The following is a 17,931-nucleotide window of genomic DNA, read 5'->3' as shown; positions in this document are numbered from 1 at the left end:
AATGTTCAGATTATCTGACAGTTTCCGCTGCAAAGGAGCTGTGACACACAAATGAAGGAACTTTGTTAAGTTGAAATGTGCTCTCTGCATTTTGCGTGTTTAAGAAACCCTTTTCCTGGGTGGTGAATTGATCCCACGGTAGACTAATTCTCCTTAGGAAATCCCCCTTTTTTGCTTTCCATTTAGCAACCTTCTTTGGCTTATATTATTATGCCATGAAAAGCACACAAATAGACTGCTGATATACATCCCTTTGTACGTGTGCCAAGCGAATTAAATTTGTTACTCTCTTCTTCTTTGCTCTTGTGAATTTGAATGCCCAAAATTGACATTTTGATATAATTTCAGACCACTCTTCTTCCATCCTTAGTCTTTCATTCAGTCTGATTTTTTGCCTTGTATTTCATTAATACTTTTAAAACAGACCATGATCATATTTATTTATTTATTTATTTATTGAGAACACTTTTCAGCCAAGTCTGGGCACCTTCCAATCAAAAATTAAAAGATATATACAATTGTTAACTTAAAACATTAAAACAACAAAAACCTGGCACTAATCCAGGTATACTGTAAAACAAATTTAGCGTGACTATGTTTTAAAGTATCTTATACCATGTCCCTTTGTGTAAAGTTAAAGATTTAAAAGAAAGTCCCCTGAAAGCATGGAGGAATTCAATTTGAATTCTTTTATTTCCTTTATCTGTCTAGATTGTGTGTGTGTACAGCATGTACACGTTGACTTTCTAGGCAACCTTTTTTTCCCCAAGTTGTAATGTGACTCTTGACAACCAAAGAAACAAGTCCACGTGTGTTTGTCAGCATTTCAAAGAAACTCCCCAATTCCACTCAGCACTCAGAGACGAAAGTCCATCCAAGGAAGAATTTATTAAAGAAGTCATGTTGGCACATCTTGGAAAACCCGAATTTGAAACTTCTAGGTTTTCCCTTCCCCAAGTGAAAATCAAAGATCCATCAGTCCATCACATGGCCCAACCAAACGTCGTCCTATCCGAAGCCAAACCTTCGCCCACTTCCATCCGGGTGCAGGATGACATGGCCTTGACTTTTGAGAAGAATGTTGTTGAGTCTAATCTACTACTCACTAAGGATTCCCCCCTCCCAAAATCCCAGGCACTAACTGTGGCAGCCCCGAAGCTTCTAAAAATTATATGGCTAATACAAATAGGGCTTCCATGGCTGACACCATCTTTGCCCTGCTAAAAGAGAGAGATAATCCAAGGTGGTCCAGTTGGTTCTGGGCCTAAGGCCTAGATCTCCCCATGCCTAGTCCAGCACCTTAACCTCTAGCAAGAACAATAATTATAGCATTGAAATTGGCTCGTAGTGATAGCTGCTTGCCGCGTTACTAAATAATAGTGTTTGTACAACATGAGTAATTGTATCGTAGGGGATTATCCATGATTAACAGTTGTCAAGTAGACTCCAATGGACATTTCCTTTTCAGAACCCCAGTGTAGTCAGCCAATAAGACCTCCCAAGTGTCTTTTCATAGATGGTCCTCCCAAAACATCTTCCAACAAGAACAAATCATTGGTGTGAAGTTTGTGATATTAAGAGGTTGAGGGCTAAAATGTTGCAATTGCTTTCAAAGGCTAGGTGATGGTTTGGCTAACGTTCTTTGGTGGGTTTTGTATTTCATACATGCATGTAAAGCAAGCAGCACTTGTCCTGTCCTTGTTTTTTTTATTTATATCACCTTGTTTCTCCTCTATGAACCTTCAGCATGAAAGACAACACATCCGAAGAGTAAGCAAAGACTGCTCTATTGCTGGATTATTATTTTTCCTCGTCCTCCCGCTCGTTTTCCCCAGATGAAAACAGTGCTGATAGAATAGGGCTGGTTTCCTTCCCTCCCAAATCAAAAATGTCAAAATCCCACTTTTTATTATGCTCTTGAGTCCCGAAAGGGTCCCTGGTTCTGTTTTATAATTCTAATAATGGTCTGAAAGGAAACATTAAAAAAAAATCTGGATACTATCTAGATTTGAGAGATGCCTATAATTTTAAACTCTGAAGAAAAAAAACAAAAGAAACTCAACTAATGTTCCTGCTCATTGTATGGGCCACTTAATACTAATAAAACAGTTATCTATGGCAGGGGTCTCCAACCTTGGCACTTTAAGACTTGTGGACTTCAACTCCCAGGGTTGAAGTCCACAAGTCTTAAAGTTGCCAAGGTTGGAGACCCCTGATCTATGGAGCTGTAGAACCTCTGCCTTAGAATGGACTCAGAACTTGTAACTTCTTAGAAGACCACAGATGGTAAAGCCGTGATGGCACCAGCTCTATTCTTGCAGGTTTTTGCTGATGATTTGACCTCCCACCAGCCTTCCTTACTGTTGTGATCTCCCTTTTGCTAGCCCTTCCTGTCCTATGGTTCCTGTGAACTTTCTGAGCTGCAAAAGTTCATCTCACCTTCCCACCTTTTAAAGAAGATCTCCCCTGTAGGCTTTCATTGGTAGAATCCTGTGTCTGTCCAAGCACTATCCCGCCTAGCTTCCTAGAACCATGTTGTTTTGCATGTTTTGACCATTTCACTTGATTTGAGCGTGTTAGCCTGGATTATTAGCAGGCATCTCAGCTTCATAGCTGTCTCCATAGCTCCACTCCCCATGAGGATTTGCTGTGTCAGGTGACAATCTACTACACAGGTGGTCCTTGACTTAAGACTGTAAAAGAACTCCGAATTTCCTTTGTGAGTCATGAGGTAGAGCCCCCCACATGACTAGATCCAACTTTAGAACTTTGTTTTGTGACCGTCATTGAACAAATGCCATGGTTGTTTAATGAACACAACAACACATAGATAAATGAAAGAGAGAAAAAGAAGAAAGGGAGAAGAAAATAGAAAGAAAAAAATAGACGACCTCCAAGCTCTCTTCCAACTCTTGTTATTCTGTTAAATATATTTCTGATTGAATGTATTCCAGTATTATTAGCTGTCTCGTCATCTGTCAATATCTGTAACCGAGGCCTTTGGCTCAGTGCAAATAAAAGAAAAGCAGCAAAAGATGATAATTGTGTGTGTTTTGCACTTATAGTTTTTATTTTTATTTTAGCTGAGCTATAGCACAGTGATCACAATCATGCAAGTCTTCTCTTGCCTTGTAGTTGTTCTTGAGGTCCACACGGTAACTTCTCCTTCCCACCATCTTGTGTTCTGACCGTTCTACCTTTTCATGACCCTCAACTCTTGGATCTGATGACCCTTGTCTCTTCTCATGGTTCTTATTGGCTTGGGCAGATTCCCCGCCTGCCACTGCTTCTGTCCCATGCCCTCTTTGATTTCCTTCTGCTACGTTCGGCTGGGTTTTTGTGACCAAAAACGCCTTGTGTCAACTTTGGAAGCCACATTAGCACCAAACGCTTCCACCCTGCCACACATGCACTTGAAAGAGGTCAAGCAACCCAAGAGCCCGAGCCATTGTGTCTCCTGCTACGTCATCTGTCTCACTACCCACCCAGTCATTAACTTTCTACTCTTCCTGTACCAGACTGTCCCAGCTCCTTCTGTTTGCTGAAGAGTTAATGTTTACTCCCTTCTCTGCTTCTTCAAGGGCTGTTTCCTTCCACTTTCGGCAGGGAGAGATAAGATCTTTCTGATCTTTCTAAGGTTTCTCCATCCCTCCATCGATCCATCCCTCCACCCATCCACCTATCCCTCAAGAGAGGAGGAGCCATCAATCAATCCAGCGCTGAAAAGACTCCATTGTTTTCACAAGTGTTCCATCTACCATCTACCAGTTACTCTGGTTTCGCCCAGGGTAGACCAAGGTTGCTTTTAGCAGCTGGTGTCCTACGTTACCCCACAAACTGCAAGGGCAAATACAGGCATTCTTCAGGTCATTTATTCATAAGTCGTCTATCCATCATATAGTGCCAGAATGCCAAAATATAGAGACTTTGCTGATTTCCTGGCTGTGACAAATGAAGCAAAAAAAAAGTGTAATCAGATGTACGTTTATAATATTTCAGAGTTTATATTTCAAAGATTTTGAGACTCTAGAAAGAGTCCAGAGAAGAGGAACCAAGATGATTAGGGGACGGGAGGCTAAAACATATAAAGAACAGTTGCTGGAACTGGATATGTCTAGTTTGATGAAAAGAAGGACTAGGGGAGACATGATAACAGTCTTCCAATATCTCAGGGGCTGCCCCAAAGAAGAGGGAGTCAAGCTATTCTCCAAAGCACTTGAAGGCAGGACAAGAAGCAATTGATGGAAACTAATCAATGAGAAAACCAACCTAGAACTAAGGATAAATTTCTTGACAGTTAGAACAATTAACCAGTGGAACAACTTGCCTCCAGAAGTTGTGAATGCTCCAACACTGAAAGTTTTAAAGAAGAGATTGGATAACCATTTGTCTGAAGTGGTGTAGGGTTTCCTGCCTAAGAAGGGGGTTGGACTAGAAGACCTCCAAGGTCCCATCCAACTCAATTATTCTATTCTCTTCTGTAATTTGTAATTTTAGTTCTTGTGTTTTTATCAAAATTATGATGTGAATGCGCTATATGATAAACAAATAATAAGTCAACTTCCAGTAATGATTCTTTTCCATTGCATGGAAAAGTTTCCTGGACTTACTGAACTGTTTCAAGCCAAAGAGGGGCTAACAGTTATCAAAGATGGGAATTGTCATTGAAATCCCTGGAAAGACCTCAGAATGGCTTCAGACAAGATTTATTCATTGCTCGCATGGATGGGCCTCACTTCACTTTGTGATTTGGGGCTGCATTTTACTATAAACTTGCATCACACTTTCAAATGCTAACTTTACCTCTCTTAGCGAGTCATTCAAGTTCAAACGAGTTTGAAAAGACCGAGAAGGTGTTCCTTTGAAGATGTGAACAAACAGCGAAGGAAGTTCTCCAAAGTTCTTGATTCGCCTCCTAGAAGGTGGGATGGTGGAGTTGAGTGAAAGGGAGCTCCGTTTCTTCTTGAACCCATCCAGGCTGTTCTCAAAGATCCATGCCCAGAGTTCAGTCAAAACAGTCCCCAGCGAGGGAGCATTTGGGATTTCACGCTCGGAGATTGGCTCTCGCTGGTGTCGTCTTCTCTCCACCCTCCAAAACAAACTCAGCCCAGCAACTTTGCATTACAGGAAACATCTGCTGGATGGGAGGGCCGTGGCTGGGTTACTCCAGGGCATTGGCCAACACAATCACCCAGAGGCTGAAATGTAAAGCATGTGCAAAACATTTCAGTTGTCTTTTTCCCACCCGCTTCTTCTACAAGTGGAGGGGAGGGAAAAACACACACACAAATAAGCCAAGAACAAAACTGTCTCTTCATAGAAGAGAGGAAGCAAGGAAAGTCCCCCCGTGGTAACTGGTAACGGAGTGAATTCAGAAATTACTGTTGAGCTCATCCTGGATTCAGAGGGGAAAACTTGAACCAGAAGGAATATTTGCAGCTCCTCCAAAGATAAGTCCCAGATGCGAGAAGATTCTGCAAGATTGATTTTTGTTTTTTTGGGGGGGAAATAAAACATCTGAAGTTCAGTTTGTTCGTGACAGATTTTGTGCTTTCTCACTACGGTTTAGAATGGCGAAGATTCGACACCGTGGATCTCTGGAATTAGAAGCATGACCCTGTTCAGAGCATAGAACTTGATCCCTGGACACAACTTTTCAGAGAGCGGAAATGTTGGAGCGGCTCCAGCTTGAGGCACCCTTTGTGACGTGCGGTGAAGCAAGGGAGCTGTGATTGGACTCGAGGTTGTGAACGAACGTGGTCTTCTCAAATTGTCCTGGACAAGTGGAGTCTCCAAAGCCACCCAGGAGTGGATGGGGAAAATTAGTCTAGTGTCCGCAAGCAAGCATCCACTGTGGCTTCTTATTTTGGTGAACAGTTGTGGAAAGTAAAGGACGTTTGTCCTGTGTGGCGGTGAAGACTTAAGAACAGAAGACGCTGCTGCAGCTATGGATGTCCTCTCCGAATGTGGAATTCTTTGGAGCTTTCTCTTGGAATTGGAGGACCCGTGCCTGCTTTGCCACTTGAAATGGCTGTACGATTTTCCCGAAGATGATCATGATTCAGCTTGGGAAGAAATTCCAGCTGTGAGTGGTGTCTTGTCCAAAACGGGTCCCCTAAAGATGCTCGTCTCCTTCTTGCTTAGAAGCGTCTTGTTGCTGCTACGCAGAAGGGTTTGCAAGTTCAATCCTGAACTATCGCTTAGTGCTTTACTCTTGGTTAATGTGAAGGAGAAATTATGGGGATGAGGATGAGGATGCGACTCTCAAAACAAGATTTTCTTTAATAAAAATAACGTTCAATGATTGTTTGGTGCAGATAGTACCTTCTTCACTATTCAGTGTTAAGGCATCAATAATAGGGAAGGAATGGATGGTCCTTCTGCCTGACTTATATTCTTTCTTTCTTTCTTTCTTTCTTTCTTTCTTTCTTTCTTTCTTTCTTTCTTTCTTTCTTTCTTTCTTTCTTTCTTTCTTTCTTTCTTTCTTTCTTTCTCTCTCTCTCTCTCTCTCTCTCTCTCTCTCTCTCTCTCTCTCTCTCTCTTTCTTTTTTCTGTCTATCATCTATCTATCTATCTATCTATCTATCTATCTATCTATCTATCTATCTATCTATCATCTATCTATCATTGTCTATCTACATATCAATTGCTTTTGCTTGCTTACTTCAAATCTCTCTCCCTCCCTCTCCTTCTCCCTCTCTCCCTCTCCCTTTCTCTCTTTCTCTCTATCTTCTTCTCCCTCCCTCCCTCCCCCCTCCCTCCCTCCTCCCTCCCTCTCCCTCCCTCTCTCTCTCTCCTCTTCTCTCCCGTCTCCCTCCTTCTCCCCTTCCCTCCCTCCCTCCCTTCTTCCCTTCCTCCCAGGAGTTGAGCACACCTTAGGGGGGGATGCGTCTTTGTAGACAGAGAATAAAGAAGTTTCCCCAGCTTGTTACTCTGATCTTCCTTTAGCTCCTTTTCCTTCTAACGGTCCTTCCACTCTTCCCAGGTGTTGAGTCCCACCTACAAACAACGGAATGAAGACTTCAGGAAACTTTTCAAGCAGCTTCCCGAGACGGAGCGCCTCATTGTTGGTAAGACAATCCCCCCTTCTTTCCAGGCCTGCAACAAGGCAAAGGTTCTCCAGCAGGGGTGGGCTGCTACTCATTCTCCCTAGTTTGGGTGAACCGGTACCAAACTGGTAGCTACCCCTCCCCTCATGCAGCCTGTTTTGGACCCCAGGTAAGTACAGGACCCACATGGAGGCTCGGGGAGGGTGAAAAACAGGTCTCCTGGAAGCTGCAGAAGGCCGGAAATGGGCTTGTTTCCAGCCTCCAGAGGACCTCTGGAGCCTGAAGACGCCATTTTCTCCCTCCTGGAGGCTCGAGGAAAGCCTCCGGAGCCCACAAAGGGTGAAAATGCCCCCCTCCCCGCCATGGTGCAGGAGGCCGACTAGGCCATGCCCACCATGGCCACGCCCACCCAGCAACCAGGCAGAGAAGTGTTTGCTAAAAAATTTTTGAAGGCCAGCCCTGTTCTCAGGAATCATAAAAGCCAGTCGCATCGGTTGAGGCTGGGAAAAGGTTTGTTCTTTGTCCAGGAAGAAAATTTCTCCATCTCACCCTGTCTCACGCAGGGGGTGTTCAAAGGTATCAATCTGTCTGGTCGTATTTATTTTTCTTCAGTTCATCAAAGCGTCCCAATGTTGCTTTTTCCAAAAGGCAGTTGGACTTTTTTTGTGTGTGTGTGGGTGGGGGGGGGGGTTTCCCTTGAAAATGTTTTACTTCCCTTCCAAGAAACTTCTTCAGGTCTGAAGAAGCTTCTTGGATGAGAAGCGAAATGTTTTCAAGGAAAAAGAAGAAGAAAAAACAAGGAAGTCCAATTGCCGTTTGAAAAACACCTTTCGGCTAACCATGACGAGAATGGTTGAAAATCTCCAAATCCAAGATTGGAGATTTTGAAAATGAATCCTCTTTTGAACTACACCTCTTTTGAAAACTTTTGAAAACTAAATTTCCAACTTCTTCGATTGGAAAAAAAGACAGCACTGAATCCACATTTATTGCAGACTAGAAACTCCTTATAGACTTTTGCTTGAAACAGAAAAAAATGAACTTATGATTAATACAATATTAAAAAATTCCAGGAAAAAAAATTCATGTCCATATTTAAGGAAAATTTGGCCTCTAAAGTGTTAAAAGTCACAGATTTGAGTGTCTTGCTCCATAACAATTGCTCTTATCGCCTAATTAGCTCAAAGTCTAAATCAATATTACATTTCTGTGACTTTTTAAAGGCAAGTTTACTATATTCTTTATTCAAAGAGGAAATTTACTTCCAGGGGCAGGGAGAAGAAAGTGTTATGTAAGCCAGCTTAATGACAGTAAAAGATAACTAGTTAGCAACTTCTAGTAGTAAAACAGGCCCTATTCTTTTTCCAAGTGAACGGAAGGAATGTTTCTTTTTAATCGATGACAAGGTGAAGGGCCAAACTTGACAAAACTCCATTTAAACCCGTTAACAATTAACAGCAAAGATTTCATTCTTATATTGGTGTAATATCTTGGCTGCCAAAATCTACACCATGACTGGATGTCAGCAAAGAAGGAGTTTTCTGTATCTCTTTGTTGACCTTTAATGCTATCCGTATTTCTGCAGCCAAATCTGGTCTCCCTTCTTTCTCCAACGGCAGTGGCAATCTAGATTAAGTCTCAGACTCCTCTCATTTTTAGAAGTTATGCGTGCCCAAGGGTGAAAAGCATGCCTTTTTTAGCCTGCAATAATTGTGTAACTTGAAAGTGGATTAAAAACAACAAGTAAGGCTGGTGCCAGGAGCTGTTTGGTTCCATCCACCCTTTCTCACCCACCTGGTAAGAATAACTGGTTTGGAACAACCTTAGACCAGGAAGAGGAAAAAGCCTTTATCTATGGATTATCTAGAGATTTTCCAACTTTACGATCTTCTTACTTAATAGCAATACATTATTACTGAAGGGGAAAGGTTTATGTGTCATCCTTGGAAGCCCTATTTTACTTAGAAGCTTCGAGGGTGCCGCATTTGTCTGCCTGGGCAATTGGGAGGGGGGATTGCATAGAGAGGTGGAAGATTAGACACGACAACATTATTCTCTAGACGTCAAGGACAAGTGACCTGCATCTGGAGAGGAGTGGCACACGGGATGTCTCCAGTTGGGACGACATTTGATTGGGCCATGTGATGGACTGATGGGTGCAGGGGATGCAACTTTGAATTTCTTTGGGGGGAAGGGAAAACCTGGAACTCTCAGATTTGGGTTTTCCCAGACGTGCCAATATGACACAACTCTAATAAAATGGAACTTTGAAGAAGAGGCTTGTCTCAGAGTTTATTGGGTTGGAGTTGGTTAGTTGGAACGCCAATAACGTCAAGAACGCTGACATTATGACAAGATTTTTTTTCAGAAGTTGACTTGCCATTCCCTACTTCCTAGAGATTTCAGAGGATATCTTTAATAGAGTTGGGAAGGACCTTGTAGATCATCTAGTCCAACCCCCCCTGCCCAAGCAGGAGACCCTACACCACTTCTGAGAGATAGGGACTGGCCCAAAGTCACTTGGGTGGCTTGTGCCCAAGGCAGGGCTAGAACTCACAGTTACTCAGTGTCAACTGAAAAACGTGTATACAAAATGTTTTTTTGGGTGATAGTTTTCACGGGGTCCTAAGGGCTTCCAGGTTTGTATGGTCAGTCCAGACTTCGAGTGGTCTCTGTCCTCCTTCCAGCAGGTGGCACCAGGTTTGCAGCACTGCGAAAGCCTCTTTTTCCCATGCAGCCCATCGTCACTCTGTGTCAGTTAGCTTGCAGGAGGTGTAGGCACAGGGCTGTAGGCTGTAGTTTTGGGGCGTGTAGCTCGAGGCTCATGATTTAATTGGAGTAACTGCCGGAACCCTGACACCCAGTTTCTAACCTGATGCTTTTAACCCAATTGGCTCTCACTTAATATGATAGGAAGCATGAAAACATAGCTTAGCAAGGGAGGGAAAAATAATACAACTCACTACTCTTGTGGAACTTTTGCTGAAAGAATTTTGAATTAAATAGATGTTTTAACTAAGGAGAGAGAAGTCTGGAATCCATGGTCAGATTTTCAACATACTTTTACATAGCACCAATTGTATAGCATGAATAATTTGTTTTATTTGTAAGCGAGAAGGAGCTCCTCAAAACATTTAAAATGTGGACTGAGTTGGGAGCAAATTTAAAATGCAAGTTGAAATCCACACAGTCATGAAATGATGAATTATACTAAAGGTAAAGGAAAAGGTTCCCCTCACACATATGTGCTAGTCGTTTTGGGCTCTAGTGGTGGTGCTCACCTCCATTACAAAGCCGAAAAGCCAGTATTGTCTGAAGACGTCTCCATGGTCATGTGGCCGGCATGGCTAAACGCCAATAAGGTGCACGGAATGCTGTTCCCTTCCCACCAAAGTGGTCCCTATTTTTCTACTTGCATTTTTACCTGTTTTTGAACTGCTAGGTTGGCAGAAGCTGGGACAATTACGTGGCGCTAGGGATTCGAACAGCCGAACTGCCGACCTTTCTGATCACCAAGCTCAGCGTCTTAGCCACTGAGCCACTGTGTCCCTTTGTTAGTTATACCACTAGAAGAGAAATCGTAACAGCAACCATCTACTTTTCATTTTTCATGTATTTGCTCTTCGTTTAGCCAGGTCTCTTTTCCAAACATAGCTCCTTTTTAAGTTGGGCTTCATTATTACAGAAAAATAGACAAGAAACATTGGTTCCAAACTATCATCGTGGTTCGACAGCCCATTTCATAATATATTTGCAAGATTCATTGGCGGTGAGAAAAGAAACCAGGGCATGCTTTTTAAAATTAAGAGAAAATTAAAAGAAACCAGGGCATGCTTTTTAGAGGTAGTCTTCCATTTACAAAAAAATCATTTAATGACCACTCAAAGCTACAATGGCATAAAGAGAATGAATATAACTTAGCAAGGATGAGATACGTTTTCAAAAGATAATAATTGTAATGTTAACGATAACATAATAATAGAACAATATGATATAAAATGTTGATTAGAGCAGTTTATAAATATAATTAAGGAAGAAATGTACAATATCATTATGCGCACAAGATATATGTACCCCACTGACACACTGTAAAATAAAAAAAGATGGTTTTATTTGTTATTTTTATTTTTTTAAAAAATGTTATTTAAAAAAAAAGCTACAATGGCATAGAAAAAAGTGACTTATGACCGCTTTTCGTACTTACGACCATTGCAGCATTCCTATAGTCACACGATCCAAATTTGGATGCTTGGCAACTGACTCATATTTATGACAGTTACAAAGCATCCTGGTGGGGGAATCACATGGTCTCCCCTGCTTAACCGGTGCAGTGATTCACTTGACAGCTGTGGCAAAGAAAGGTCCTTAAAAAGGGGACCAAATTCACTTTAATGTTTCACTTAGCCACAGGAATTTTAAGCTCAATTGTGGTCTTAAATCGAGAGCTACCTGCATTGTAATTTTTTCTCTGGGTGTAATCTGTAGTTTGTCCAGGATCTTTGTTAATGGGCCCCTGTTTGAAAGATGCTTCAATAATTCCCGCTGCCAAAATCAGCTTCTTTTCCCCTCCCTTTTATTTATCTTCCTTGTCCATCTACCCAAATTTGTTTTCCTGCTGTCGATGTTTAGACTGCGAGAAACCCAACTGGTCCCTGTTTATTTTCTACCGTGTACAGAAACATCCAGTTATTTTTGCGTTCTTTATAAATATTTATGTCCTTTTGGCTACACCATGTCGCTCCCTCTGCCTGGCTTTTCCTACAGATTACTCCTGTGCCCTTCAAAGAGATATTCTCTTGCAAGGACGACTCTACCTCTCTGAAAACTGGATTTGTTTCTACAGCAACATCTTCCGCTGGGAAACCTTGGTGAGTTGTCTTCTCCAGCCCAGCCCAGCCCACCTCATTGACTTTCTCTGCCATGGGTGAACCCTGAAAGTTTGCATTTGCTCCCCTTATAATGTTGTGGCTTCTATCTTTACGATTTACATTGTTTTATTTAGTTTCCTAGTACGGTTTGTGTTGATTCCATGATTAAGGGTTGCATCTTATGATTTAGGATGAATGTGTTTTTATGATGGCTATGATCATGATTTATCACTTATAGCTTTTATGTACAATGAGAACTTATGCACCGAAGATAAATTTTCTTGTGTGTCCAATTACACTTGGCCAATAAAGAATTCTATTCTATTCTATTCTATTCTATTCTATTCTATTCTATTCTATTCTATTCTATTCTATTCTATTCTATTCTATTCTATACTATTCTATTCGACTCTACTCTACTCTACTCTACTCTACAATCCAATATTTATTCTATTCTATTCTGTTCTGTTCTACTCTACATTCCAATATCTATTCTATTCTATTCTATTCTATTCTATTCTATTCTATTCTATTCTATTCTATTCTATTCTATTCTATTCTATTCCATTCCATTCCATTCTGTATTCTATTCTATTCTATTCTATTCTATTCTATTCTATTCTATTCTATTCTATTCTATTCTATTCTATTCTATTCTATTCTATTCTATTCTATTCTATTCCATTCCATTCCATTCCATTCCATTCCATTCCATTCCATTCTGTATTCTATTCTATTCTATTCATTCTATTCTATTCTATTCTATTCTATTCTATTCTATTCTATTCTATTTTTCTATTCTATTCTACTTATTCTTCTATTCTATTCTATTCTATTCTACCCTACCCTACCCTACCCCACTCCAATCTACCCCAGTCTATTCTAGTCTACTCTACTCTGTTCTATTCTGTTCTATCTTATTCTATTCTTCTTGTTTCACTTTCCATGATGCTTCTGATCTTTTATCTGTTGGTATAGTTGACTGTCCGTTTGAAGGACATCTGCACCATGACCAAGGAGAAAACTGCACGGCTCATTCCTAACGCTATTCAAGTTTGCACAGACACTGAAAAGGTACTTTCTTACAATCTTGCCCATTGGACACCGGCAAGAGCAGAAGACTTCTCTGAAGGACAAATCTGGGGGTTGAGGGGAAGCAGGGAATCTTGGACAAGACCTAAGCTCAGTTAAATTCTCACAGTCAAGTAGGTCCACCATGACCCAAAGATCAGCTTGTCTAGGAACATGCATGTTTAAAAAAAAAACAACAACAGCAGAAAATGGTTTAGAGCTCCTGTAGTAGGACCTTCTGACCTTCTCTGGTCTCATTGCTTCCGCCAGTTAAAGAAGTTTTTTTTTCCCCACCAAAGGTTAGGGATAAAGCAAAACCTTGTAAAACTTGTTTACCGGTTGCAAAATCAGGGTACCTTCTGGGCATGGCCAGCAAAACGTGTCTCCACCCTGAAGACTTCCTGCTTGTCTTTTACTCCCCAAGCCTTTACATCATCTAGATCAGGAGTGTCAAACTCAATTTCATTGAGGGCCGGTGTTCTGATCCAGGGCTTAGCAGAATTAAAAAACAGACTCCTTGTCCCGAAAAACCTCTCTTTATTTAGTTACGGTGAATCCATGGCATTCACTCACAGAAAAGTCATGGCAATAATCCTCCTAAGGGTTAATTGCAGGAACACACCTTATCAGTCCTTGGATAGTTGCAGCTTTCAGTCGCAAAGCTGTAAATTCAATACCTGGCAAGGAGTCTCTGTGAAGCACGAACTCTGATAAGCAAATCTTCCAAAAGAAATATGAACTAATTGTCTCCTGCAACCACCACACCCTTTTTGCTTCTATGTATTCCCCAAGGAGGGGCCATCAAGCGGTCCACATGTGTCTTTCCTTCCGAATTGGCCCCTGTTCCTTAATTGTTCTCCTCTCCTGACAGCTCTGCGCATACGCGCATCTGGAACAGGCCCCAGCTGTTCTTCTTCCCCACTTAGCTCTGACTCCTAAGGCAGCTGGGCAGTGACAGATTGCCTTGGCCCTATCTCTGCTTCTGACATAGCCAGATCAACATTATGGTCACCTTCAAAGGGCCAGGTGGGCGTGGCTGAGTGGTCACATGACTGGGCAGGAATGGACAACTCCACCTGGCCTGCTCAACGTTGCTCACGTCGAGGGACACCTGTGATGGGCCAGACAAGGCTGGCTCCGGGCCGGCCTTGTGGATCTAAGGCTGATCACGTTCCGGTCTGGTTGGCCACTACTAGGTTGTAGATCAGTGTCCGGTCAGCTTGGGCCGGTCTGAGGCTCTGCGGGCCGATCCTCTGCTGTTTCCAGGGCAACTCCGCAGGCCAGATCTAACCACACCACAGGCTGGATCTGGTCTGTGGGCCTTGAGTTTGACACCCTCGATCTAGATCCTAATCCCTCTTTGAGTGAAAGAAGCAGGCTACAAGTCCGTGTTGTTTTATTTCTGAGCAGACGGTGTGGGAAAGTGTTGTCCATCCCGTCGATCGGTCTCCCATCTATTGAGGGAAGATTTGTCTACCTTCCACCAGTTGGCCCTATATTGCTTTGGAAATTTAGAGTGTTGAGCTTGTTACTTTGGTTTGGAAATCTCTTTCCTGAATCTCTGAATAAGAATGGCCAGGGGAAGGTTAAAAGAATTGGGGCGCAAGCATAGTATTATCATTGGCTGTGCACTGGAAAAGTGGTTGAACTTTAAACCACTTTGGAATAAGAATTCTGTTTTTTTCTGACCACCCAGCTGCTAGAAAATTAATTAAAGCAGATAATGTAATAAAAAGCCTTCAGAATGGTGCTCATTGTATCTTAAATTCCTTCCTCCCAAGTCTTCCAAAAATAGGTTCTGCCCCATGCAGTTGGCTTCACCCATTTGCAAGATGCCTCCAAACATTGTTTTTAGAATATTGTCATAGAATATTCTTTTAACGACCCTATAATCCTTTGCGGGGTGGAGTCTGGGCAACTGAATGGAGCCTGAATGGAGTGTTTTAATGGCTGGATCCCCTTCCTGTCACCAATGCGGAGTTTTGTTCGGCCGATGCCCAGAGAGAGAAATATCTGCCTCTACCTAGGGTCGAACTCACAGCCTCCTGATTGTGAGGCGAGAGCTCCACCTCTAGGCCACCGTACTACTCCCGGTATAAATCACTAATTTCTTTGCTACGGTAGAGTTTTCAAACCTCCGTATCATGTGCACTGAATCTCTTTCTCTCTGGCTAATGTATTTCAATGCAATCATTTAACACATACTTCCTGATTTATCTCATCTCTCAATTTTTATTTTTGCTTTTCCCAGCACTTTTTCACTTCCTTTGGTGCCCGGGATAGGACGTACATGATGATGTTTCGCCTCTGGCAGAATGCTCTCCTTGAAAAGGTAGGAAGTGTTGCTTTTTCATCTTTATCAAATGTATTTGTCACCCATCTCGTAGATTCAGGCTTTCAACAAAGCGACTGGACTTTCTTGTGGAAAAGCCCTTTTCCTCTGGGTTAAGTTGGATGGCTGAATTGTGTCCTCCTGCGTTGGTTCTCCTACGTTGCGCCGTGCATTTGTGTAGTAGTTGTTTAGTTTTCCCCAATGTACATGTTCAGTTGCCTTTTTGAAAACACCCTTGGGACTCCCTAGAATTGTAGAAGGTCTCCTGGAAGGCCGCAGGTGGTGGCAGAGGACATGTTGGCCTTCTGACAAAGATCTCTAATAAACCTGTTGATCTATGGCCACCATGTTCAGAGTGTGCCTCTAACACAAGGATGTCCAATAAGGATATCGTGGATGCTGTGGCTTATAGGTTCTAGGACAAGAAGAAGCCCAGTAACTCCCTCCAGAAATTTCTTTCTCCTCCAATTAGAGATTGTTCGAAGTGGCAAAAACACACACACCCTTCTTGGCTAAGTCAGAGATGTCCAATTTTGGCCACTTTAAGATTTGTGGACTTCAACTCCTGGAATTCTGGGAGTTGAAGTCCACAAATCTTAAAGTTTCAAGGTTGGACACTCCTGTTCTAACATGTCCTCAAAATTCCAGTTGGTAGTTGATCTAAGACTGTCTACCCTTGTCTGTGAGCTATGTAAACTAGTTCTTCTTAGTTTTTCATCTGGCTCAAGGGCTAATGACCAGGGTTGACCCTTCAGTATTATCCCCATGGGCCATTTGACACCAGGAAACAAGCTTGTTACCAAATGACAACAGTGCATTGAAAAATTCCAGCCGTAAAATGTAACAGGATTCCGATTGATACGTCCAAATTAGGAAACCTGGTTTGTCCCTTCCAGTCTTCTGTTCTCACCTCTCTTCTTGCTGCTTGGAAGTGATCTGATAACTCCAAAAATTGCTGATAATTTCACCCCAATAACTGCTCGGTTTGTATTCCAAGAATGCATTTTCCCTTCCCTTTCATTCCCCCTTCTAGGGGTTTAACTTTTTTCACCTGTTAATTTTTGAGAAGGGTATCACCTTTTGCAATAATGGAAGCCTTGTATTCAGTCTAATGCCCTCCAAGGATGAATCAACACATGTACACATGCATGCACACACACACACACGCATACACACATACACAGATACATAACACAGCTGCAATTCAAATGGTTTTTGTTCCTCGATAATTATGACATGCATTTAAAAACAAAAGGCGGAGGAGGAAAAGCTGAAACTGCAGATCCATTGTGGGTAGCTTCCTGAAAGTGAGTGGGTCCAAATGTCATGTTGCCATGCTGTGAACATATTTTTTCTTCTTCTTTGCAAGCCTGCAAATCCACACACTTCACAACATCCATTTGGGTAGCCCTGTCCCAAAGGTGCTTTTTTCAAGAGGCAACTGGACGTCTTCAAAGAAAAACGAGAAAGTCCAGTTGCCTCTTGAAAAAAGCAAAACCGTGACCTGGATGACTGAGAAGCTCCATCGACATTTGGGTAGCCATGTTCTTAAAATTCTCATGAGTGAAGTATCAGAGATGCTGTCAATTGCTTTCCATGGGGGATACCGATTCATAGAATGGAATGGAATGGAATTGGACTTGGACTTGGACTTGGACTTGGACTTGGAATAGAATAGAATAGAATAGAATAGAATAGAATAGAATAGAATAGAATAGAATAGAATAGAATAGAATTGAATAGAATAGAATAGAATAGAAAAGCAGAGTTGGAAGGGACCTTGGGGGTCTTCTAGTCCAAGCAGTAAACTGCACAATTTCAGAGAAATCCAATCTCTACTGAAAAACTTCCAGTGTTGGAGCATTCACAACTTCTGAAGGCAAGTTGTTCCACTGATTAATTGTTCTGACTGTTAGGAAATTTCTTCTTAGTTCTAGGTTGCTTCTCTCCTTGATGAGTTTCCATTCATTGAATCTTGTCCTGCCTTCCAGTTCCTTTGAAGAATAGTTTGACTCCCTCTTCTTTGGGGCAGCCCCTGAGATATTGGAAGACTGCTATCATGTCACCCCTTGTCCTTCTTTTCTTCAAATTAGACATACCCAATTCCAGCAACTGTTCTTTATATGTTTTAGCCTCCAGTCCCCTAATCATCTTTCCTGCTCTTCTCTGCACTCTTTGCTTTGTTCCTTTCCAGCCCTTGTGTCCAAAGGAGCTTTGGCATTTTGTACATCAGTGTTACGGCAATGAGTTGGGGTTGACGAGCGATGATGAAGACTATGTTCCTCCTGATGAAGATTTCAACACCATGGGGTAAGCTCCTATGCCTGAAGTGAGCCATGAAAACAAAACTGGAAAACACCAAGATTTAATGCTCACAAACCACTGATATCCTCACTACTCTAGGGCGGTGTTAGTCAACCTTTATAACTTTAACCTGAGCGGACTTCAACTCCCAGAATTCCCCAGCCAGAATTGCAGAAGACCTTATCATTATCTCCCATCCTCTAAGATACTTTAAGCCCATGACAGATGCGAAAAAGTATGTAAATGTTCTGGAGTGGAATTTGGCTAGAAAATGGGTATGTCAACGTAAAAGAAAAGGTGATAATTG

The 17,931-nt window shown here is 42.0% G+C and overlaps 1 protein-coding gene across 13 annotated transcripts in view; it reads left to right on the top strand.

Annotated features, from left to right (window-relative positions):
* Positions 1–17,931, top strand: part of GRAMD1B (GRAM domain containing 1B) — a 130,319-nt gene that overhangs the window by 96,328 nt on the left and 16,060 nt on the right. For 10 of the 13 annotated variants that reach the window (XM_087970120.1, XM_087970123.1, XM_087970121.1 and 7 more), the window contains 6 exons: positions 1,747–1,770; positions 6,986–7,070; positions 11,814–11,917; positions 12,896–12,991; positions 15,240–15,320; positions 17,515–17,630. In XM_087970120.1, coding sequence (XP_087826246.1) covers positions 1,747–1,770; positions 6,986–7,070; positions 11,814–11,917; positions 12,896–12,991; positions 15,240–15,320; positions 17,515–17,630 — 506 coding nt within the window. The remainder of the gene's footprint in view (positions 1–1,746; positions 1,771–6,985; positions 7,071–11,813; positions 11,918–12,895; positions 12,992–15,239; positions 15,321–17,514; positions 17,631–17,931) is intronic. The other 3 variants (XM_087970122.1, XM_087970125.1, XM_087970126.1) reach the window with 1 other exon arrangement.

The sequence above is a fragment of the Notechis scutatus genome, chromosome 7 (genome assembly GCF_049901735.1).
Source record: "Notechis scutatus isolate UNSWTSFEM ecotype Mainland chromosome 7, rNotScu1.2, whole genome shotgun sequence".
Lineage (NCBI taxonomy): Eukaryota > Metazoa > Chordata > Lepidosauria > Squamata > Elapidae > Notechis > Notechis scutatus.
This window is presented reverse-complemented; position numbering and strand designations above follow the sequence as displayed.